Source organism: Varanus komodoensis, unplaced genomic scaffold, assembly GCF_004798865.1.
Source record: "Varanus komodoensis strain SLA01 unplaced genomic scaffold, ASM479886v1 scaffold14_3, whole genome shotgun sequence".
Classification (NCBI taxonomy): Eukaryota; Metazoa; Chordata; class Lepidosauria; order Squamata; family Varanidae; genus Varanus; species Varanus komodoensis.
The window spans coordinates 1,714,241-1,738,846 of NW_025335439.1; the positions used below are offsets into that span (position 1 = coordinate 1,714,241).

At 47.7% G+C, this 24,606-nt stretch overlaps 2 protein-coding genes across 2 annotated transcripts; both read right to left on the bottom strand.

Annotated features, from left to right (window-relative positions):
• Positions 1-17: 17 nt before the first annotated feature.
• On the bottom strand, positions 18-8,348 carry TUBB2A (tubulin beta 2A class IIa). The gene is made up of 4 exons (XM_044424570.1): positions 8,277-8,348; positions 7,283-7,391; positions 3,215-3,325; positions 18-2,334 (listed from the first exon to the last, which is right to left on the bottom strand). Exons 1-4 carry the CDS (start codon positions 8,331-8,333, stop codon positions 1,274-1,276), a joined length of 1,338 nt encoding a protein of 445 aa, XP_044280505.1. The 5' UTR covers positions 8,334-8,348; the 3' UTR covers positions 18-1,273.
• Positions 8,349-17,780: 9,432 nt separating this feature from the next.
• Positions 17,781-23,431, bottom strand: LOC123020614 (tubulin beta-2 chain). The gene is made up of 4 exons (XM_044424540.1): positions 23,290-23,431; positions 21,341-21,449; positions 20,819-20,929; positions 17,781-19,058 (listed from the first exon to the last, which is right to left on the bottom strand). The coding sequence occupies exons 1-4, from the start codon at positions 23,344-23,346 to the stop codon at positions 17,998-18,000; spliced, it is 1,338 nt and encodes a 445-aa protein (XP_044280475.1). The 5' UTR covers positions 23,347-23,431; the 3' UTR covers positions 17,781-17,997.
• Between the last annotated feature and the right edge of the window lie 1,175 nt (positions 23,432-24,606).

Genomic DNA, 24,606 nt, shown 5'->3' on the forward strand with positions numbered 1-24,606 from the left:
ATATTGAGCAACACTCATTTCAATAAATACTTTTATTGCCAAGATCCATTTTGAAGAAAACACAAACAGAAGTCCTAACTCAGAAGACATGCCTTTTTATAGAGTCCTCCACATTAACACCACACAAAAGCCATTGTGCATTTTGATTTCATGGCAGACATCCTTGATGAGTTTACACAGTGCATAAAAGAATGGCAAAATGATACACTGACACCAAAAAAGCATGCTCTGTTGTGGCCATCAGAATCCATGCCTGCTCTGTTAGCTGCTGCAACCCACCCTCACACCAAGTCCTTTTCATTCTCTTAAAGCAGTAAGCTATTCTCAGTTTTCCTGATGACAGACATGATTTTGTATATGCACAGCCCAATTTGCACATAACAAGAAACTACCATGGGTTATGGTGATTGTAAAAACCAGATCAATGACTTTCAAGTTTGACATCACAAGACTACTGCATCAGAAAGAGATAAATCCTCTGTTGTGCAACCCAGTGGCAAGCGCCCCACCCATAAGAAAACTTTTTCCATGATGTACTTGTTCACACATACTTTAAGGAACCCCATCGAACAGTTTATTACAGATAAAGTGCTGAACACTGAGCACACCACTCCAATTGCAAATGAAAAACGCTTCTATGCTATGCATTGAGAGAACACAAGCAAGGTGAAGGGAAAGAGCGCAAACAAAACATCTGTGCAAATCTTTATAGTGTTGTTCTTTTACATGTACAAAAGCTATTCATTATATGGGGGGGGAGTTGGCTTGCTCCCTAATGGAGATACCAAACTAATATATATGTACCTTTTCAATATGGCCAACTTAGTTCAGCCACAAAATTTGTCTTTCGGTGAGGAAGCTAAGAGGTCACCCTCTTATAAACTATTAAAATCTCTCTGCAATAAAACTTAATGCCTCAGTGATGTTGATTGACAATTTCAGCACTGAAAAAGCTGAAGGGACTAGTTACAGAAGGCAGCATATTCTTAAAATTTCAATATTTCCCAGTTCCTTCTGGACTACAGGTGCACTACCATCATATCGTTCCACTTTTATTATCTTAATTGTTCTATTTCCATGTAAAGGTTCTCCCTAAATCACATATTTGCCTGTTAAAATACAAAGATTTAGGTTACATAAAGAGTGAAGTAACAAAACTGCTGACAGAGGCAACAGTAAAAAGCACCAAGTTTAACTGAAAAAGCATGCATCAGGACGGCCGAACAGACTTCACCCCAGGACTTGCCTCACTGTGCTAACCACTCCCTAAGCCCTACGCCTCGTCCTCCTCGCCTTCCTCCTCGAACTCCCCCTGCTCATCAGCCGTGGCATCTTGGTACTGCTGGTATTCGGACACCAGGTCGTTCATGTTGCTCTCGGCCTCCGTGAACTCCATCTCGTCCATGCCCTCGCCGGTGTACCAGTGCAAGAAGGCCTTGCGCCGGAACATGGCCGTGAACTGCTCGGAGATGCGCTTGAAGAGCTCCTGGATGGCGGTGCTGTTGCCAATGAAGGTGGCAGACATTTTGAGGCCTCGCGGGGGAATGTCGCACACGGCCGTCTTGACGTTGTTGGGGATCCACTCGACAAAGTAGCTGCTGTTCTTGTTCTGCACATTCAGCATCTGCTCGTCCACCTCCTTCATGGACATCCTGCCCCGGAAGATGGCCGCCACCGTCAGGTAGCGCCCGTGGCGTGGATCGCAGGCCGCCATCATGTTTTTCGAATCGAACATCTGCTGGGTCAGCTCCGGCACCGTCAGGGCGCGGTACTGCTGGCTGCCGCGGCTGGTCAGCGGAGCAAAGCCGGGCATGAAGAAGTGCAGGCGGGGGAAAGGCACCATGTTGACCGCCAGCTTGCGAAGGTCGGCGTTCAGCTGCCCCGGGAACCGGAGACAGGTGGTCACTCCGCTCATGGTGGCAGAGACCAAGTGGTTGAGGTCCCCGTAGGTGGGCGTTGTGAGTTTCAGAGTGCGGAAGCAGATGTCGTACAGAGCCTCATTGTCAATTGAATAGGTTTCATCCGTGTTCTCCACCAGTTGGTGGACGGAGAGGGTGGCATTGTATGGCTCCACCACTGTGTCCGAGACCTTAGGAGAGGGCATGACGCTGAACGTGTTCATGATCCTGTCGGGATACTCCTCCCTGATCTTGCTGATGAGGAGCGTGCCCATCCCTGAACCGGTGCCTCCGCCCAGTGAGTGGGTCAGCTGGAAGCCCTGCAAGCAGTCGCAGCTCTCTGACTCCTTCCTTACCACATCCAGCACAGAATCCACCAGCTCTGCCCCCTCTGTGTAGTGGCCCTTGGCCCAGTTGTTTCCAGCACCACTCTGGCCTAAGGGGAGCAGCAAAGACACAGGTTGCACACAGAGAGAATTTTCTCTGTTACCTGCAAGTGGTACTGATACAGCATCTAACTGTTGGACTGATAAGCCACATCTAGAGCCAGGCCAATCCCATTAAGGTCTTTTAAATCTGGACTGCCAATAAGTATTTATTTATTTATTTATTAAAACATTTTTATGCCGCCCCATTCGCCGAAGCCTCAGGGCGGCTTACAACATAGATAAAACAATCAGTTAAAATATCCATATAAAATAATCTTAATTAAAACACACAAAGTAGATTATTTTGTCCATGCACGTCGCTCAACAATAGCAAGTGAAGACAAAACACTGGATCCTAGTCTAAGAGGAAGGTCCCTGCCTGAGTCAGATGGTCTGGTCTTGGTTGCCTGTCATACTTTTGACCATTTAAGGCCAGACTTGCAAGGCTCCCTGTAGCCTTGTCATGTTGTGCCTCAGTGGAGTGCAACTCCTCCTACCCTGTAGGTGGTCAGACATGGTCACAAGGGATGGGACTGATGTGGGAAGAGTAGTGAACTGTTCCTTGTCTTTGTGGAATGCAAATCACCACAGCAGAAGAAGGTGATCTGGTACCTTCCAGATGTTTTGCATAGCAACTCCTGTCATGTCCACCCATTTGCTCTGCTGTTTGTGGCTGATGGGAGTTGCAGTCCAAAGCATCTGGAGGGCACCAGGTTGCTTGCTGCTGGCCTGCGGCATAACTAGGAGTCTGGGTTTTAGCTCCTTTGTGTGGAAAGACCTGATGCATACCTTATTGAGAAAGAGGAGCATCAGTATTTCTACAGCTGCTGCCTTGAAATGTGACAAAAGTGTCACATAGACTGCAGGAACTGAAGCACTATTACTTACCAAAGACAAAGTTGTCCGGACGAAAGATCTGGCCAAAAGGTCCAGACCTGACTGAGTCCATTGTGCCAGGTTCCAGGTCAACAAGGATGGCACGAGGAACGTACTTGTTACCTGCAGGAAAGAAAAAGCCATAATCATGGACAAAGAGGCCCTATCAAGTATCTTCCCACTACAGCGTTATTGGGAGTCTCGGCAGTATTACAAGGACAGATTTAAGTAATGCTTGCTAGACAAAGCGTTTTTATGCTAACTCCAATACAGAACAAGCAGCACCTATGTAAGCAGATAACAGTTGGCAATGGTGATCAACATTGCTGCAACCTATTTGTCAGCAATATCAAACTACCCTGGGAAGCAGGTTTGCTGCACCAGTTTCAGAATATAGGCCTTACATCATGTTACACCCTCTACTATAACTTCACATGAAGTGGTATTTGCACAAGCACAAAAGCTAAAATAATGTAGCCCTTTTCCAGTCAGGACAGAGGGTTTCCCTTTTCAAGGACTCTTAGCCAAACCACTTCCAAAGCACCTGGGATGGTTTGGAAGTCCATTTGGCTCAGCCCAACACAGACTGATTTGCAGGGGTAAAAAGGCACAGAGCTTGATGTAACACTCCCCTATGAAAATCCCTACATGTGCAATATGGGCATGTCGAGTCATTGTCCCTTACATCTGGTTTCTTGTATGCTTGTAGTTTCTTTTTTATAAGCAAGTGTGCAAATCTCCACCTGCAATCTAAAGTTACGTAGTCTAGATAACATTTACCTCTTCAGTTAGCTCTTTAGAATATATCTAGGCCACCTTACCTAGCCTGATGACTTCCATTTACTTTGGACTTTGGATCCCACCAGCACAGCCAGTGGTCAGGAATGCTGGGAAATGTGGTCCAAAATACCTAGAGGAACCCAGGTTGAAGAAGCATGGTGTATGGACTCATTCATCCTGCTACCTGCACAATTTAATTGAGCAACTCACAGCTAAATGGGTGAACCTGCTTCCTCCCTTAGTGTGCCTCTGACGGGATGCAGTGGAACTTTTTCAGCCATTAGATCTGGTGCTCTCCAGATATTTTGGACTTCAGCCCCCATTGGCCCCAGACAGTTAAGGATTATATGGAGAGAGGCTGAGGCTTGTTTCCATGCAGAAGCCTCCTGTTCTGTCCTGGTATTTCCAGACAGGACTGGAAATATTCCTGCCTGGAACTCTGGGAATTGCAACCAGTCAGGTCTAGAACTGAGGATCTGACTCAGGATGGCAGCTTTCTATGGTCCTGTATACCTGTGGGGTACAAGGTAAAGCAGGGTAACATAGGACCTTGTTTGTCATACATCATCCCCCAGCATAGACTATGCTGGAAAGACATGGGAGTTGCAGTCCTCCACATGTTTTGCACTATAAGTTGCCCACCCTGGGATAGGGGAAGGCCAACTTCTTGCAGGGTGTTATGTCTGGTAGCTCATGTGACACGCTGGGAGCTGTCTAAAGCTAGAGTAGACGGTTTGCTTAGCCAAATATGGCCTACTCTGGGGAGCAGGTCTCTCCCATTACTCATTACTGAATCCTTTTAACTGGAAAGGCTAGGAGCTTGTTTGTGAAACGTGCTGTACTACCAGGTCTTGACCTTTTTCTGTAGCCTAGCCATCAAATCTTGGTGCGTGAATGTTATTGCTTGTCATCAGTAGACTAGGAACCAGTGCTGCAATAGCAAATCTTAGAAGTTGTATGACTTTCCCTAAGGAGCCATAGGGATGTGCATTCACAACGGAGTGGAGAATGTTTAGAATCACTAACTCTAATATAACATATTTTTCAGTTTCCTTGTGGTAAGCTATAGTACTTAAATACCATGACTTGGAGGTTTAACGTTTGGGTGGCAAAGACGGGCCACAGGCTGGGAACCCAGAGAAGACATAGGTTAAAGAAAACAGCCCACTGGTGTAAACGCTTCAAGGGACAATTGAGCTGCCACTGACCAGGGTGAATCCTCCTGATCACTAACACGCAGTGAGTGGTAAAAGAGACTTGGGTGGAGAGCACAAGCAGTCTGCCTGATGCATGTTCCAGAAGGCCTCCTATGTCTAAACCTTCAATGTGCTTCCCAAATTCCAAAAGGCCATCTTGGCTGTGCGTGATGTAGCCCATCCCATGTGCAGGACACAAGGTTGCAAAAGGGTGAACTAGTCACTGCAGACTAGCAGCTCGCCTAGTGTTAGAGCAATGCCACTTCTACTAGGCCACGTAAGAACAGTCTCTCCCATCAGGTATGCACATATTTGCAGCTCCATGTTTGACCAGAAAAATGGAATAAGGACAGGCACAAACACAATGAGCACAGGATCCAAGATAAGAAAAATGAAACCTTTACAAGGTTTTGTACTCTTTGCTTTAAGGTATAGAAATCCTGAATTGTGTCTAGAACTAACAATGCCTTTATTTCTCATTCAGATAACTAGGAGAAGACAATTTCAATGATATAGCCCTATTATTCCCCCTGTCCTGATGGTTGTGGGGAATTTTAATCTATTTAGGTACCCAGCAAAAGACAGTAGTAAAATACTAAGTTTAAATATTGAAATACGCCTCAAAATTCCATTACTTCCAATATTTGGCAAGATACTGTGCAGCTGGAATAATGAAGATTAACAAATTTAGTAACTGCTGTGAGATTAATCATAGCTAAGAACTGGAAAGTAAAATATGATTATCAATTGCATGATTGGTATAGAGAAGTTTGGAATATAGCTATTAATGATAAATTAACTTGTGATGGCAACGTGAGAAAAAGCCATATAAAGAAAAATAAGTTTTAAAAAATTTGGAGTGCATTGATTGAATATGTGTTTTTAAAAAGGGAAAGAATTTGAACCTTCCCAAGAATCATTACAATTTTGGAAGAGGAACATTTCCTGAAAGAATTTTTTAATACATTTTCAACATGTATCTTATGGTCCTGGTGATGGGGTACACAGTATTTTTATGATTTATTTTAGCTGTTTTTTAATGTTAAACATAACTATTTTAACTATAAGCGTTTTTTAGCTGCATTTTATATTGTAAAACTATTTTTTAAAGGTGCCCAACAAATGCTATCTGATTAGACAGGCTCTTTAAAGAGTATGAATGTTTTAATGCACATAATCAGAGAAAAGGGTGGACAGTCGCTACCACATAAACAAGACATCTTGGTTTTTTCCCACACATGGAAATGCTTTGATGGTGGAATAAGATAGGCAAGCTGCCTAGAGAGCCTTTGGGCTATGGGGTGAGATACAAATGTAATGAATGAATAAATACAAGTGAGCTTTTTGCAAAAGTCATTTTCCTGATCTGCATCTCTAATCAGGTAGTGTGGAGCCATACAATTAATAAATAGAATACATGCATTTTATATCAGTTATATGATTAATCAACTAAGTCTCTAATCCTACAATCCCTGAGATGATGTCCCAGGATCCACTGGAGGTTTAACTTCTCTCTTGGAGAGCAGAGACTGGTCCAATCTTAAGAGGAGAAGATCCAACCTGGCAACTGCACACCCAGCCACCAGCAAAGGCAGCAAGCTGTTCTGTGTGTGTGGCAGAGAATTATCTAGCGGACAAGCCCTTGGGCCTGAGGGGCAAGGGGAGACCGCTGGCTATGGTTCCTTTGCTTTCCAACCAACAGGAGGGAACCCATGAAAGAAAAGGCAGAGTCAGAGCCAGACAGTGCTGGTGAGTTTCGGGACTCGGCAGATCTGTGTTTGAGTCCCCACTCAGCCATGAAACTGACGAGGTGCGTTTGGGCCAGCCACTGCCTCTCTTGCCTTGCACGGCTGTTGCATGGGTCAGGATGAATAGGCCCACCACCATGTATGGGCTCCTGGCAAGAGGACTGAGCTGGGAATATAAATTTAATAATCGATACAGGAGGAAAGTGAAAAGCATCACTCCTGCCTCCTTTCTGCTCCTCCATCTTCTAATCTTGCACACGTGCCCACCCAGCCCAGCTTTCTCAGTCCCAGGGCAACAGCCTTCTGCTTGAGAAAGCCAGACCCAGGAAGGAAAAGCCCAGCGGTGCAGTTATTACCAGCCGCTTCATTGTAGTAGACGTTGATCCTCTCCAGCTGCAGATCGCTGTCTCCGTGGTAGCTGCCGGTAGGGTCGATGCCGTGCTCGTCGCTGATGACCTCCCAGAACTGGAACGGGATTGTCGAGAGCTGTTAGCAGCTGCCTCGGGTGCCAAGCGGGCTGACACCACGTGCGCTGCACTGCCACGCCTCAGCCGCAGTCAGTGGCCATGCCCAGCTCCCCACCCAGGGTCCAGCAGCCCATCAGCTCATCCTCCCCTGCAGCTCGCCCTCCCAAACAGGCACCGACAGGCACCACAGTACTGCCCGCGTGGCAGTGGCCAAATGGGGTGAGGGCACCCAAGAAACGGCTCATGAAATGAGGCAGAAAAGGCTGCGTAAATGGAGCGCTTTTGTTTTAACTGAAGAGGCCATCTGGCTTACGATATGCGCCCACATCCATGCCCAAACATCTTTCACTCCGCCCGCTCGGAATTCAGGTTAAATCCTCTGCAAAGGGGCGAGGCAACCCCAAGCCTGCCATTATAACCGGATCGCTCTGCTAGGCGAGAAGGGAGTGACCGAAAAGACAGGGAGAAAATCAGACCACTGAGATCTGGCTGCTAAAAAGATTCACGCGCTGCGCAACGTGGAGAGGAGAGGCCCTTGCTTTTTCTTAGGAGATGCGGCTGAACCATGAGGCTGCGGGGATGGATCGCGGGGGGGGGGGGGCGCGGCAGGTGCATCCAAGGATTTGCAAAAGAAATAGGTCATCGGAATAGAAGCTATTCAATTAAACTGGAGAGTGGATATTTCCACACTTCACGTTACCGCAGCGCTGCTCCACGGAGTCCTTTGGCAGCGTCACGGTCCTCGCCATCTTTCGCCCCGCGCCCAGCCAGGGAAGCGGCGAAGACGCGACCGGTTCCCACTCGTAGCGCTTACAACAATAGATGCATCCCACCAGCCCCTTCCTCCCCCGTTCTCCTTCTCACCCCGGCCCCCCTGCGATACCTTGGCTCCGATCTGGTTCCCGCACTGGCCGGCTTGGATGTGCACGATCTCACGCATGGCTGCGGCTACTGTGACTTTGCTCCGGTGCCCACCCACAGATTGCTTCCCGCACGGCCGCAAGGACTTCCCTCAGCCAGCAGCTGAAAACTGGGCGCGTCTCTCGCCCGGGTCGCTTATATCGGGAAGCGCGTGGCTCCGCCCCTTCCCTTCACACGGCCAGAGACATCGGTGCGGACCGCCGGGCCTAGCCGGGGCGGAGTTGCCGGCGCGCTCGGAGTGTATTGTCTCTGCTACGGGGAGAAGGGGGAAGGCGGCCTTTTTGCTTGCTTCCTCGCCAAGCGCCCCGGAGAAAGTGGGCGTGGGCGCCGGACCGAGGACTCGGCTGGCCGCACCCGCCGGAAGGTCGTGCATGAGGGGACGGTCCTAGACCCGAGCCTAATTTTGAAGACGGGACACCTGCAGCGCCCCTCGGCATCTTTCTGTCGGGTCTGCCTACGGCAAAGACCATTTTGACGCACTCTTCTCTTGGGGCGCTAAAGCTGCAGGAATGATACAAAGAGTGCCCCATGCGCAGTAAGGGTGGGGGGGGGGGCGCAGCACGGTGCCCAGGTCGCCTCGCTTTGCCAGTGCTACCGTGCTTGGGCTCCCACTGAGGGCCTTTCCCCTGCTAGGTTTTCACAGATGCCTAGCCGCTGCCGATACGGCTGAAGAATTGGGCAGTCGCATCAACCTCTCTATCAAGAATGACTCCCCACGCCCAGAATGTAAAGGGCTGCAGAGGCGCGCAAAACCTCAGGTCTGGAAGCCTCAGCAGTTTTCCCAAATAATCACGACCACAATCAAACCACCGACTGTTTAGTGGCTTCCCAGTTTTTCCTGCAGATTTTTCTGCAAGTTCCCCCGCTGAGGCTTAGCTATTGGCATGGCAAGAGTTCAAAGTAAAGGATGCTGGAGTTCATGGTCCTTTGTCCCCACTCACCATTAGATCACCCTCCTCACTTCCTGAAATTGAATTTAGTCTCTGAAGCAGAAGGCTACAACAGGGTCTGTGGTACTGTTCAATGGCAGGGCGAAGCTTTCCTATGCAGAAGGACTTGGGCTTGATTAACAGGCCTGCGCATCTCCAACAAACCTGCTTTCAGAAAGCTGTAACAGTCCTGAGAAGGACTTCCCTCTTCTCACTGCAGCACAGAAAAACTGCCAGTGCATCACAGGATTAATGGCCTTCCTGGCTACACATGAGATATGAATAGCATGTTTTCTAGAAACATGTTAGAATGGTACTGGTATTTTTAAATCAAAAGCAAAATGTGCAAAATTGTCTAAGAGTTCCTGTGTAAGAATGGCTCTGAAAGTGCTTACTGTTTTGAAGAGGTCAGGGATGGCTATTATTTCTGTTCTGAATTTCATGTTGTGGTCTGAACCAACTGCCTCTTTCCTCCTTTCTCATGGTGGGTCCTTTACAGGTCAGTCCTAAACGCACACAAAAGAATCTCATGGCACCTGAAGGGCTCATTGTGCCATAAACGTTCATGAGCTGACTTCATCTGATGCATCACATCTTGTTCTCAGCAGGTGTGCCTGAACATGTATGCACATGTGGCTACAGAGCACATACAGGAAAGAGGAGAACCTTGAAACATACAATCTGCAACTTTTCTATCTCATATTTAGAGGTGGGGATAGAAAAGTATCTATTTTTCTATAGATCCATCCCCTACAAGATGAGAACACTGACTAATGAGAACACTAACATAGAAACTGCCAATAATACATACAGTCTTCCTAGTTTTGATATGTTAATTTATGGGAGAGAAAACATTTGTCTCTACTGAGTCCTCAATGTATGGAATCAAAACTTGTTGTTCGATATGAATTCAGTCTTTGCATGCTGGGACCTCCATTTGAAGTGATTTTCTTGAAAAAATGTGATTTTTTTTTCCAGATCAGCACAAGAAAAATGTCTTAGAAAACTGAAATATACTCTCAGTGCTTTGTTAAAGTTATTGTTTCTAAAGTCAGAGTGGTATCATAAACAGTTCTGTCTAAAGACCAGCAAATGGCATTGCCTGGCAGATGCCAGGACCCTGGGCTGCCCGCAAGCAGTACACCTCACCACTTTAATTGGATTGTCCCTCCTTCCAGCATGCATGCAGTGGGGCTGACAATCATTAACTCAGTGAGGCCAGCAGGTAGAGGTGTATGCAGTTTATTCTTCTAGACTTTTGGAAGGAATAAATGCACCTCTGTGGCTGTTCAGATTCAGTGCCATGTTTGAATATATTCTTATGTTCTGTTCCAACTCGTCTCCCTTGTCTGTTATAAACTTAAAGGGAGAGGTTCTAGCTCAGTGGGAAAGCATGTACTGAGTATGCAGTAGGGCCCCGGTTTAGTTCCCAATTCACCAGGTATGGCTGGAAGAATTCTTGTCTGAAACCCTGGAGGGATGCTGCCAGTCAGAGTCAATAGCACTGAGCTGCAGTGTATACAGTAACTTCCTGTCTCCCTTATCATCCACCATGCTAAATGGAATGATGCTTGGACAGATTAAGGAGGGATACTTGAGGGGCTCTGTGTTGGAGCACAGTGGCATGATTTGACTTCTCATGCCTAATACTCTCCCTGTACTACATTTTCAAATTCCATTACATTTATACTCAGTTGTTCCATTGCCTTCCTCCTAAACCGTTCTGAAAAGGGGAAAGGAAGGAAAGGGGAACAGATGAAATTGCATTGGAATGGTCTTCTTCTTTCCATCTGTTCCTAAGAAACTCATTTCAGGATCCTTTCAACCCATATACACATATATTTATTATATTTATATCCCACTTTTTTTCTTTCCAAGTAACTCATTTGCCTCCTGCTGCTCTCAATCTTATCCTCACAACAACCCTGTAAGGTAAGTTTGGGTGAGAGTGGCCCAAAGTCACCCAGTGAACTCCATAACTGAAAGGGGACTGGAATGTATGCACACTTAAGCACTCCACCACACTACACTGGCACAATAACTCTGTGAGGTCAGTTATGCTACAAGAGAGTGCCTGGCCACAGTCACAGTCAGACTTTCATGACTGCATGAAGATTCCCAGTCTTAGGGTCATACTTCAACTGCTACACCATGCTGCCTTTGTTACTTATTTTTTAAACCTCGGTGGCATACTCAAGCAATATGAGTGCCTTGCACTGGTGAATGCAATGTCTAGTAGCTGGATATAGCCGTGTGCCAGAACAAGGAGGCTTACACGGAACCCTAACCCACTCTGACAGTGCTTAAAAATGAAACGATGCACAGGCATAATAGTGCTGAAGGCCTGATTGCATAAGAGAGCATCTGCCTTAACCTGGTTTTGAGGACACCCCAGCATTCCACATGTTCCAGCATATGGCTGGCTTGAACAGCAGGAAAACCGTAAATCTGGAAAATAGAATTACTCAAAATTGCAGTGAGGTGTACATAGCACACAAAGGGCAGTGAGATGCTTGTGTTTTATTAGACAAGGGAAAACAGAGTGGCACCCAGCACCAAGGAGAGGCATAAAAAATACAAGCGGACCTCCAGTCCCTTGAGCAAAGGGATTGTTGGGTGATCTCCCCAAGGAGCATTTGCATCCTGGCAATTTCAGCAAACATAAAGCCTAACAAATCATTAAAGCCTACCAGCTCATTAACAGGAACACTAAACAAGCACTAAAACAGTTTGTCATTTAACTGGACTGCATGGCCGAAACATTCCACCATATAAATAAGTGCTGTGTGTGGTGTTTCACAGAAAGCCAGTTCAACTGCTTGTAATGAATAAATTTAGCAACTTTAGATAAACAGGTCAAGTACAGGGATGTTAAACATTCTTAGTTATTCCTACATGGGAGAAAATTCCATCTGGATCTCCAAGATGGCTATCGGCCATACTCAGGAAACATTTTGCACTTGACAATAAGGCTGCCTTACAACGCCTTTCAATGCACAGAGGGGAGGGAGGCAGCAATAAATCCGAAGTCATTAGTCCTTTGCTGAAGGGACCAGGGCATCTTTCCTAGTATCGATGTGTGAGCATCTTGCGTTCTCAGACCACAGCACTTGCGTTTAGGATGCTGCCTGCCTTTGGCTCTTTGTGTACTTTGGCAGCTGATCAGGTTTAGAGGTTTCTATCAGAATCCCTGGTCTTAACTATTTCAGACATAGGGCTGTACTTTTTTATGTGGAGGAACCAGCCCCATCATTAGGCAAAAATGACCCAGTTGCTCAGGTAGCACTTCATGGGAATAGAAACAAGGCCTCAGTGCCCCTTGCCCCTCACTGATCCTGCCGGGGTGGTGATCCAGGTTGTGGCTGCTCTCTGTACCCCTGTGCCAAATGCTTTGGCCAGCTGGATAAGACAAGCAGAAGCTGCAGCAGGGCTGTGATTTGCCAAGGGAGTTCAGGATCTCACATATCCTATGCACAGATGCAGTGGAAAGCTTCTGTTCCATGTGCCTTCCTTTACCATGTTTGCCTGTCTGAGCTCTCCTTGTTTCCCTCCCCCTTCTGTTTATTTACCTCTTTATTCTTCTCCCTGTTTCTTGCTTCTGTTTTTCCCTCTTTCCTTTTCCTTTTGCTTCCCCCGCCCCGCCCCTTGTTTTCTCCCCCTGCTCTCTGCTTTTCCTCACCCACCTCCCCCTCTCTTGGTGTTTCTGGCTTCTCTTTTCATTTTACCCAGTGAATGGCATACAGATGATGATTGACCCTTTTCATCTGAACCAACAGTTTGGCTCTGACTCCATTCCCCAGCCACTGATTTGACCTGGTTGTAGTTAGCAGACTTCAGAGTACTTGTTTATAAAACTGTAGATCCCACAAATTGCCCACCTCTGATTCAGATCACATAACAATTGTACCAGCTGGGGCTCAGTTCAAAGTGCTAGATAGGATCTTTAAAGTACCAAGTAGTTTTGGGGCCAACTCCCTAAAAGCAACAGCTACTACTACTACTACTGTATGAATCTGCCATGCCTAGGATTTCCAAGAGGCCCTGAATCATGTCCCAACACTACCTGGGTGTCAGTGTGAGAAATGAAATGCTACTGTTACTAAGTGTTAAGGTGAAATACAGGAATAGGGCAGGATCATTGAAGTCCCTTAAGGACAAAAAGCCTGAGAATCAAAACATGTAAACAGTTGTACTAATAATGTCTCTTACTTCAAAGTCCTGAAAAATGCCAGGAGGGGTAAAATTGGGGGACATTGGTAAAACTGTCACCTTCAGTGGAGGAAAGGAGTCAGTGGATTACTTTACAACTGGTGATAATGAGCCTGGAGAAAGGCCTGTTCTCATTATCTCATCCTCCCCATTTTTGATTTAAGGAGCAAATTGGCATCCAAGAAGACTTCTCAAGGCCATTTTGACTGTTTGAACCCTTAGGCCTACTGTGCACGCGTAATAGGTTCATAAATAGTAAATGACACACCTCTCATAGGTATTAGGCTTATTGGCATGAGCATGGGTTGTATGTGCAAGGGGGGGTTCATATCAAGGGGTCGTATGATGTAGGCAGATGGAGGAGACTGTGCCCTCTGAGTAGCCCAGCCAATGGGGGAAAAGGGGTAGGGCCTGCAAGCCGGGGAAAGGGATAAAAGTGAATGTTGTATGTGTGAATGGCATGCTACCTGTGTGGTGGGCGCCCGCTCTTGCAAGAATGAATTAAACTTTTCTGCTTGGTACTTTATCTCCCGTATCATCATTGCTTGGATTCTATTGGATATATTTTTCTATATCTTACATCAGTGTGTGGGAATGCAAACTGACAGAGCCCCAACTATGGAAATCTGTACCCTGGAAGATCTGACAATAGCATTTTCTTTCCCCTCTTCAAAGACAGGACAACAAAATACTATTCAGATGTGCGTGTGGCCCAAGCAATTCCTGCATTCTCTTTGTAACTGCTGCTGCTAAGTCAACCTTGCTGCTACTATCTTGATTTTTCTTTTTAAAAAAGAAGGGCTTGGTTTTCCAGAGATGTTCTATATTTGTTGACTTGTACAAAACTTTAGCCTTTCCCACATAAATTAGCTTTTCTATCTTGGTCGCTTCTGGAATCTTGTTGTTTAGACCCTCTTACTAAATGACAACACTGGGCTTTCACAGACAGAGTCCCTCCCACAGTTAAGGGTGGTGGACAATATCATCTCAATTACATTTTGATCCCTTTTCTCATGCTCTGTTGAGTCTATGGAAAAACCCTGACTTAAAAATCGCTAAGAAAGTGTTTTTGCAGCAGGCTTGGACAGATAACCCAATGTTTACTTTAGATGAACTGTTGAGGAAGAATTCTTGTGATTTTTGAACCTGCATGCTGAATAAGCTTTGTCTGCCGTAGCTGAATAATACTGCCAATGCAACTCTTAATGGAATCTAGGTTTGGTCCCGCTACTCTTAGCGATTCACCACCTCCTCTGTTGTTGGAAACATTTATTAAGGCTGGTCAATTACAGTGACCTATAATGCATGTTTATAAATACCTAGTACAGGCGAATAAGTATGACATGCAAGGTCTCAAGCAGAAATGGGAATGTCCTGCTTTCCTTAATCAATGGATTGTTGCTGTAGAGTCTCTATTGTAATGTTCAATGGATCTTATGTAATATCTGATCCAACAAAAACTCTTGTTTTATATTTATTGGACCCCACAACCTCTCCTTAAGGGCCTGTATAAGTTGGCATTCTGCTATCACCCTCCTTCAAACATGGAACTGTGCATGCATGTGTGTGTCCAAGCATCCTCTTGCATTTACAATGCTCCCATATTTCCTCACCACTTCATTTTTTTTTTATCTGAAAATATCCATCAAAGCAAATCAACCAACCAGAATGCCATTTTTTCCCCAGATCCACAGAACAGCCTGGTCAGAAGGGGCCTGGAAGGCCACCAAGTCCAACGCCTTTGATTTGTAGTGCTAAGTATCCTCCATCTGGAAGCAGTCCGAGATGCAACGATCAGAAAATATTGTGTGTGGGTGTCTGCAATGGAAAATCTACAGGATTTGGCTTTGCAGATATCTTGATTTAGCAGGTGGTCACTGAGTGGAGCAGAGGTGCAACTCCAAAGCCTCATGCTACAAATATTGGCCATTCCCAGCATGCAAGCATGGAAGCTGTCTCTCAAATATTTGCCACATACAAGATGTAGCACAAGTCATGTTAAATGTGCATTGGGCATCTTTTTCTGTTGTAGGAACAAAAATCATGCAAGAAAACCCAGTATTAATTTTTTAATACTGAATGTATCATATTTAGTTCCCTGCAAAGCTTAGAAGAAAACATTAAGTATTTTCCAATATGGATGCAATGAGGGGGCCAAACAAACTTCACTGTGCAGGGTATTTTTTACTGTATTTTTAAGCAATTTAAAATTCATTTTAACACAGTTTTTATAGTACATGTACTGTATTTTGTTTTGTTTTACACATTGTAAACCATCCAGAGAGTTTTGGCAATGGGACAGTATAGGAATGAAATTAAGAATAATGATGGTGGTAATGACTGACTTTGTTCTCTCTCTTTACCATCAGTTGAACTGACTGCTGACATTCAGTGCTATGGACTGCAAGTACAAGATGAGCTGAGTGTGCTGCTCACTTGACACCGTCTCCACAGAGACGCACTTATTGGAGTTGTGGTGGGAGGAACCCAATTCTATTATGGATACACTGGATTAAAATACATGATAAGGAAACCATGAGGGCCCAGCTTCTGTCCCCCACATCTCATTTTTTAAAATGTTTTTCCCATGTCCAGTTATCTCCACACATGCGCTACATGAATGTGAGTCACTGGATGTGGTTCGACGCTAGGAACAAATGTCTGGCAAGAGGATTCTACTGAGCCACTTCCAAGCAGCATGGACAAGATGAAGTGAATTATTCATACTATGTTTAGATACATTAACATTAAATACACTCTATTCCAGAGGACTGAAAGTATTTGGAACCACTACAGATAGAACCAAATACAAGGGTCCAGTTTATTTACCCTCATTTTAATAGACCTTTTTTTCATCCTTTACTAGCTTCAGCTTACATATTCCCTCTCAAGTTGAGAATATTGTATCTGGCTTCATCTTCTGCAAAATAGACACACTTGAATAGACTTTCGTCCCTACACCCAGAAAGAGGCCTTATGTCTTCCAGGGCCAACCTACATACTCTCTACCATAAATATTAAAGATACCCACTCCAACTCCAAATATTTCATCTTTCCTCATATGGTTAGAAGGGATAAGTAATAGTTTACTGCTTCATAACGAGAAACCCCAAAACACACCCATACCCAAAACTGTTTTTGGGAAGGTGAGCTGCTAAAAGAGCAGAAAAGGTAAGTATATCGCAACAAAATATACACTCGGCCAATCCCAGGATTTCAAAGTGTGTAAAAAACTGGACAGAGCCTCAGCCTTACCTCTGCTGAGTGTCATCTTCAGCTTTCCCATAATAAAGTTTAAGCAGCAGGCCCAATCTTGTCTTTCTGCAATTATGCTCATCATCCACCCCACCCCTTAGCCAATACATTTTTGGCTGAGGTTTTGGCTCCTCTCTTTGAAAGCAAGTATGAGTATGCTAATTTACTCATCAAGATTGCTTTTAAAAAACTGGAAGAGAAACCTATTCTTTAGTGTAGTGAACATGAAATCAAGAGAGCAGCTTAGGTTGAGTATCAATGGACTATTTGGATGCCACTGTTGTTCTCAAGGGCCAGTGTGGTGTAGTGGTTAAGAGCACAGGACTGGGGCTCAGGCGATGTGGGTGCTTGTCCCCGCTCAGCCATGGAGCCAGCTGGGTGACTTTGGGCCAGTCACAGACTCACCTTAGCCTACTTCACAGGGTTGCTGTTGTGGGAATAAGATTTAGAGTGGGAGGCAGCAAATGATGTAAGCCACTTTGAGTTCTTTAAAAGAAAAAAAAGGTGGGGTATGCATCTAACAAACAATTTAATTACATAAAGTAGGAAGAGTAACCACTCATTTTCCATGGACTAATTGCTATTCAAGAGAAGACAGTCCCGCCTTGTAGAGATGACAATTTTTCACCCATATTATTAATCTTTAAGACAATAGAGATTTCAAAGTCATCTTCCTTGATGAAACATTGTTTTTCCTGTAACATTAATGGATCTATTCTTCTCAAAGCTTTCTGGATGAATATCTTACCATATGATAAAAATAACCACTAAGGCCATAATCATGAATGTTGAAATGTTACTACTAAAGGAGAGCTCAAATAAAACCTACTGTATTATCAAGCAAACACCTGCTAATTGGAACTCTGTCATCATTCGTTTTCAACCACTATTGTTATTTAAGGGGGATAAGTATGTTGAATTGCAAGTTATTTTTAAATGAGTTAATATGTTGTTTACTGACTGATCACATTTCAGATGCTAAAGAAACTTCATATTCCAAAGTATCCCTTGTTACTATTCCTTCAGTTAGTTGCAAAGACGTATGGGAGAAGAAAAGAATCCAGACACCACAGTGAATCACAAATGCCTTTTATGTTTGAGATCAGACATTTAACAGAAGACTTCTAAAGAAGTCTTTTGCAACTACTGTTACATAAAGAGTGAAGTAACAAAACTGCTGACAGAGGCAACAGTAAAAAGCACCAAGTTTAACTGAAAAAGCATGCATCAGGACGGCCAAACAGACCTCACCCCAGGACTTGCCTCACTGTGCTAACCGCTCCCTAAGCCCTACGCCTCGTCCTCCTCGCCTTCCTCCTCGAACTCCCCCTGCTCATCAGCCGTGGCATCTTGGTACTGCTGGTATTCGGACACCAGGTCGTTCATGTTGCTCTCGGCCTCCGTGAACTCCATCTCGTCCATGCCCTCGCCGGTGTACCAGTGCAAGAAGGCCTTGCGCCGGAACATGGCCGTGAACTGCTCGGAGATGCGCTTGAAGAGCTCCTGGATGGCGGTGCTGTTGCCAATGAAGGTGGCAGACATTTTGAGGCCTCGCGGGGGAATGTCGCACACGGCCGTCTTGACGTTGTTGGGGATCCACTCGACAAAGTAGCTGCTGTTCTTGTTCTGCACATTCAGCATCTGCTCGTCCACCTCCTTCATGGACATCCTGCCCCGGAAGATGGCCGCCACCGTCAGGTAGCGCCCGTGGCGTGGATCGCAGGCCGCCATCATGTTTTTCGAATCGAACATCTGCTGGGTCAGCTCCGGCACCGTCAGGGCGCGGTACTGCTGGCTGCCGCGGCTGGTCAGCGGAGCAAAGCCGGGCATGAAGAAGTGCAGGCGGGGGAAAGGCACCATGTTGACCGCCAGCTTGCGAAGGTCGGCGTTCAGCTGCCCCGGGAACCGGAGACAGGTGGTCACTCCGCTCATGGTGGCAGAGACCAAGTGGTTGAGGTCCCCGTAGGTGGGCGTTGTGAGTTTCAGAGTGCGGAAGCAGATGTCGTACAGAGCCTCATTGTCAATACAGTAGGTTTCATCCGTGTTCTCCACCAGTTGGTGGACGGAGAGGGTGGCATTGTATGGCTCCACCACTGTGTCCGAGACCTTAGGAGAGGGCATGACGCTGAACGTGTTCATGATCCTGTCAGGATACTCCTCCCTGATCTTGCTGATGAGGAGCGTGCCCATCCCTGAACCGGTGCCTCCGCCCAGTGAGTGGGTCAGCTGGAAGCCCTGCAAGCAGTCGCAGCTCTCTGACTCCTTCCTTACCACATCTAGCACAGAATCCACCAGCTCTGCCCCCTCTGTGTAGTGGCCCTTGGCCCAGTTGTTTCCAGCACCACTCTGGCCTAAGGGGAGCAGCAAAAAAAGACAAGGAAGAAGCTGAAGTTATAACAGTGTACACAATGAAGCTGACTTTGGTAGATGTACCAGCATGGACAACAGGCCAATGCTTAGAAGGGCTGGGCAATTTGTACCCCTCTGGATGTTTTGACATTCAACTCCCATTGTCCCTCCTCATTGGCCACCTGTAGGTAAAAACTTCTGAAAAGTCACAGATTTCTCATGCCTAAGGTAAACCCTGGATTACTAGAACCATCCTCAGCAAAGGTTGTGTGACTCTGACTCAAACACTACATGTAGCATCCCCTTGGAAAACACGGCACCATTGACTTCTTGGACAAGCACAGTATGTTGCACATACAGCAAGGACTGGAACTTTGCTTTCCTTCCATATGTGCTCTAAATATTTATTTGAATGTAAAGGAACTACTGCATACTAGTCCATGCCACTATTAAAGATGTCCACAGGATATGGACATCAGGGAAGTGCCCTCAGTCTAGCACAGAGGTGTGCTGTCCATCCTGTAACCTTCATATCTAATGCCATTCTCTTGGCATTTTCGCAAATTACACAGGCAGTAGGAGATCAAACAAATGCCATTCTGGTCTCTCTGTGTTTCTAGTATAACATGCCCAGGAGAGAAAAGAGCAGCATCTCTCCTTTGGCAATTACATAAGTACCACATGCAGGACCAGTCACTGGGCCAAAGATACAAGAATTTTGTCTTTATTATTCTGAAAGTATAACTTTTGTCTCTTCATTACATGCAAAACAATGGATGTACACACCTAAGTCCTACAGTGAAAAGTCATATCAGCAGAAACCTTATCTGAGAGCCAGTAATGCAAAGGTGACCATAGCATTCCTATTTCACTAAGTTAAGAGCAGGCAAGAAAAGCAGCAACAGAAACTGGAAGTGAACAGATCAGAATAACTAGGCAATAATGTTGCATTCCAATTGACAGTAGCTAAGTAACTTAAATGAGAAATGTCACAAAAGAATGAGCAATCCTGCTATCCTTGAACAAGACCAGTATCCTCATGAAGTCTAGGTCATAAGGAGCAAGAAAATGTTTATCAGATCCACCAAAGCACATAATAATGCTTCTTTCTGAATACTATTCTGAACAGAGAAATTTAATTCTGATTATGATCATATTGTCCAACTCAGAAGATGTCTGACAGGGGATTTCCTAAATAGTGAATACTAATAGTGAATTCATCCTCCAAATACTAATACTTACGTAGCCCAAAGCAGCACCACTCACATACAACAAGGAGGTATCATCAGACTTGGCAAATAGGGAAGAAGAAAAGCTTTAGGAAGAAAACAAACCCTCAAAGTAGGCCAATGAAAGCTGAGCATACTCAGTGGCCACACAGTTCCTGCTGACTGTGCGAGGAGGGAAGAGGGAAATGGAAAAGAGTAGCCTGGAATTGGGTATGGCTGGCTGGGCGGCCCACTGAATTAGAGGACTCCAAACTGCAACATTTTGTTGCAGGCACCTCTTTGCCAAGTATTCATTCTGTTCATCAAGCTAGTGAACATCTTTTGTGTTTAAGGGCACTTCAGGTTGCCATCAGCCCAGGAATGCAACCTATGTAAGCTTTGATGTTTGGTTTCTCTAGCCTAAGATAACTGCTCTACCACAATGGCTGTTTTCTTCATGAAAGACATATCCATTTGCCAGCTCTGGCAAATGACTAAGCACATGTGTGTTGCTTGGGTAGCCCATTTTTAAACAGTCATGCCGAAACACATACCAAAGACAAAGTTGTCCGGACGAAAGATCTGGCCAAAAGGTCCAGACCTGACTGAGTCCATTGTGCCAGGTTCCAGGTCAACAAGGATGGCACGAGGAACGTACTTGTTACCTGCAGGAGAAACAACAGCCAGAATCGCAGAACTGCTGTCAGCTGATTCTCATTCTCTCCCTCCCTCCCTCCCTCCCTCCCTCCCTCCCTCCCTCCCTCTCTCTCTCACACACACACACACACACACACACACACACACACACAGAGCAGCTCCCATGTACTCGGCAGCCTCATTACTATTCACTGGAGAAACAAAGCAGCTGCCCAGACTGATAAAAAGGGGAGGCACAGTTTTAAAGAAGAGTGTCTAATGAAACAAGGGCTTGAATTTTAAGCAGACATCAACACTTTGCCAATGATTTATTTAAACAGGGGCTGCTTTGTCAGTGTTTCATCACCACCCCGCCCTGCTCTCTGTTCATGCACAGTCTATTTTGCAGAATATATTATTGACTTCTTCTTCAAGGTTACCAGTTGCTTCATTGTAGTAGACGTTGATCCTCTCCAGCTGCAGATCGCTGTCTCCGTGGTAGCTGCCGGTGGGGTCGATGCCGTGCTCGTCGCTGATGACCTCCCAGAACTGGAACGGGATTGTCGAGAGCTGTTAGCAGCTGCCTTCGATGTGCCAAGGCTGACCAAACATGTGCCGCTGCTGCCAGCATGCCTGGCAAAAACCCCTCAGTGAGGGGCACCAGCTTCCCAGCAAAAGCCTGTCTGCCTCTTTCTAATGGACAGATCAAGGCAGATCCACTGAACAGTCCCGGAAAGCGAGATGGTTCCTCCCATGAGAGCAAATGCAGGCACAAAGGAACGGCGCCACTACAGTCCAACACAGAAGATATAGGCATACTCCGCATGCAACTGCCTGCTCTTTAAAAACTCCATCCACGCATTTCTTTGATCAGTACGCCCCCCCCCCCCCGCTATCCACAATGGCACTTAAGGCACCTTTATAATGCTAAATGTATTTATTCTCGATACTTGCATGGGGGCAGACAGGAAAGAGTTCCTCAATATTATCTTGCTGTACGTTGGACAAAAGGGCAATGCAAGAATATTCTAAATAAAGCAGCAGCTTAATTCATGGATACTAATATTCCTGCCCCTCATCTATAGTAGTTGGTCTTCAGAGGTATGTAATTTTAGCAATGAAATTCAAAGAGAAGCCCTTGCTACAGCCTGCTGTGTGCGCGGGGGGGGGGGGGAGAAGGCGGCTACAGCTGTTACACCCAGCGCATATTCACACCCCACATACTCCACGTTAGCAGCCTGGGGCGAGCTACCCCCCTGGTCCTAAATCCTCAAATATTAAATAGGGCCAGAAGCACCCCTCTGTGCCGCTGCTCTTGGGGGGAGAAGTCCATTGCGCCTGTCCCCGGATTGATGGCCGGATGCCGAGGAAGCCCCCACACCCTGCCTCGGTTACGTCCCCTGTCTGCGGGCTGCTTCTGAACCGGCTTTCGGCTGCTCGCGGTGGGTGGGGCCGGGCGCTCTTCGCATACTGAAGAGCTGCCTGCGGTGCGCAAGGACCTGCGCGCACGCCGCCTCCGTCCTCTCGAGCAGCCGGTGCGCGGCAGCTGCCCCGTCGCATCTCACCACGTCGGGTGGCCGTCTAGGTTGAGCCTGCCCTCCTCCTCGCGCGCCCCGCCACACCTCCCCAACGGGGAACACAAAAACCAGCATCCGCAGCCTGGACTCCACCCGAGTAAAGCGGTGAGAGGGTCCGTTTAATTGACTGTAGAGGAAGTGTGACAATCTAGACGAGAAAAGCTTTGGGAAATTAACCGGGAAGAAAAGGGAAAAAAATGGGGGCGTGTTCGGTGCCAGCCCGTTTGCAAATGTTCGATTCGGAGCGGGTGTCCATTAGGAGTAATGCAACTCACCGGAAGCTGTCTCCGTGCTGGTGCATGGAAGGGCGTGGCTGAGCTAGCCTTACTTTGTCCAAGTAAAATCCCAGCTCTTCACCCCACCCCCAAAAATTCGCCTTCTGAGAAGGGGGCTTTGTGGCTGCCTCTCCGATGAAGCACGCAAGGCATCCTCAACCAGCGCGCAGAAGGTGCGCTGCGAGAGGAGACGCCCGACCCCGTGCCGCCCCGCTTCGGCGGAGCTTGCGCCGCAGCCGGAGCCTCCAACCTGGAAAACGTGCTCGCGCCCCCCCCCCGCGAAAGCAGTCGAGTGACAAAGGAGCTGCGTGCAGCGACGGTGCTGCGTGCATCCCTTCGGACGGGCGAGGCTGCCGCGCAGCTGGGGCCGATTTGGGGGCGGAAACCAGCGCGGGCTTCCACATGGATTTCCCCGCTGGCTTCCCCACATTTCCACCTGGGAGCGCTCGAGAGACCGCAGGGCGACGACCGCCGCCCCTGCGCAACGCCGGCAACAATAGGGGCGCCCCTCGCCAGGTTCGCGCCCCCACCGGGTACCTTAGCTCCGATTTGGTTCCCGCATTGGCCGGCTTGGATGTGCACGATCTCACGCATGGCTGCGGCTCGGCTCCGCGCAGGCACCCCCTCTCTGGCCCTTCTCCCTCCGACCTGGCCCCGGCTGCTCCTGCCACCGGCAACTGGCTACGGAGGGCGCGATCGAGGGCTCTGCCTTTTATGTGGGGAAGCGCAAGCACCGCCTTCTGCCGCCCAAGCACCGCCCCTTCCACGCAGGCCCCGCCCCGTCTCCTCAGGTGATGTAATGTGGAGGGAGGGGCTGCGCAGGGCGCGCGCGCGTCCCCTTCCCTTCAGCGAAGCGGGACCTCAAGAGGGCGGAAGGTCAGGAGAGCGGCCCGCAGGGTGAAAGGCCTGTGCGGGGAGGCGCCCCGCGTCCCCTCCCCCTCAGTGCCAGCTGGCCTGCCATGGAGGGCTCGCAGAACGCCGGTCAGAGGGGCACCTTTCCCACGGGCATTCCTGGCACTCGGCTATCGAGCAGCAGCTTTTCCCATTCACTGGCAAATGCACAATTAGGGGGCCGTGGGAAAAAATAGTACAAGTCCGCCCTAGTGCCAACAGGGCAGAGCGGTGATGCCCCCTTTTCCACGGTCAGAAGTGTCCTCAGCCACACCCACGTTAGAAGAGGGAGAAGCATCCCTTTACAGGTTCCCCATACCCATCGCGACCCACAATGAGGACTAGAATCTTTCAATGCACGAATGAAACTAACATCCCCTTGCCGTGCCTCCAGGGGCCAGCTTGGAGGACAAGTCGGGGACGCTCCGTTCGCTCGAGTACAAAGCCTCTGTCTCCGACCCGCGTTGCTTTTGTCTTCGCTTTCTGGCCCCGCCGAGATGCGGCCCGAAGCGGCTTGGTGCTCGCCGGCTGAGCGGAAGAGGCGAGCAGGAGCGGGACGGGCGGGAGTGGGCACTGTCTCCGTCTCCCTGCTGCGACTGCCCCGGCAGGGATCTGCCCTCAGCCCCGCGTCTTTCTTCCGGGGGATGCAGCGCGCTTTGTTCCCGGCTCTCACGAGGGGGGAAGGAGGGCATGCCTGGGCCGAGGCGGGGGAAGGCGGCCGCCGCGCCGGGGTCGCCCATCCGTCAACACCAGCGCCTGCTGCATCCAGCCGCGCCCGCGCCCCCCCGCCCCGCAACCCTTTTGTTCCCGAAGAGGAGCCCCGCCCCCTTTCGGCAGCAAGCGCGGCGCGGCGGCCGCTTGCTCACTGCGGGTCCGCTCCGTTTCTTGCCTCCGCTGCCCCCCTTCCCGTGCCTGCTCGCGAGGCACCGCCGGATCGAGTCCCCTGCTTGCCTCCGTCCCCAT

Coding starts and splice junctions, on each gene's coding strand:
- TUBB2A (XM_044424570.1), bottom strand. CDS start 8,333: ATGCGTGAGATCGTGCACATCCAAGCCGGCCAGTGCGGGAACCAGATC. Junction 7,392..8,276: donor GGAACCAGATCGGAGCCAAG/GTATCGCAGGGG, acceptor ATCCCGTTCCAG/TTCTGGGAGGTCATCAGCGA. Junction 3,326..7,282: donor CTACTACAATGAAGCGGCTG/GTAATAACTGCA, acceptor TCTTTCCTGCAG/GTAACAAGTACGTTCCTCGT.
- LOC123020614 (XM_044424540.1), bottom strand. CDS start 23,346: ATGCGTGAGATCGTGCACATCCAAGCCGGCCAATGCGGGAACCAAATC. Junction 21,450..23,289: donor GGAACCAAATCGGAGCTAAG/GTACCCGGTGGG, acceptor ATCCCGTTCCAG/TTCTGGGAGGTCATCAGCGA. Junction 20,930..21,340: donor CTACTACAATGAAGCAACTG/GTAACCTTGAAG, acceptor TTTCTCCTGCAG/GTAACAAGTACGTTCCTCGT.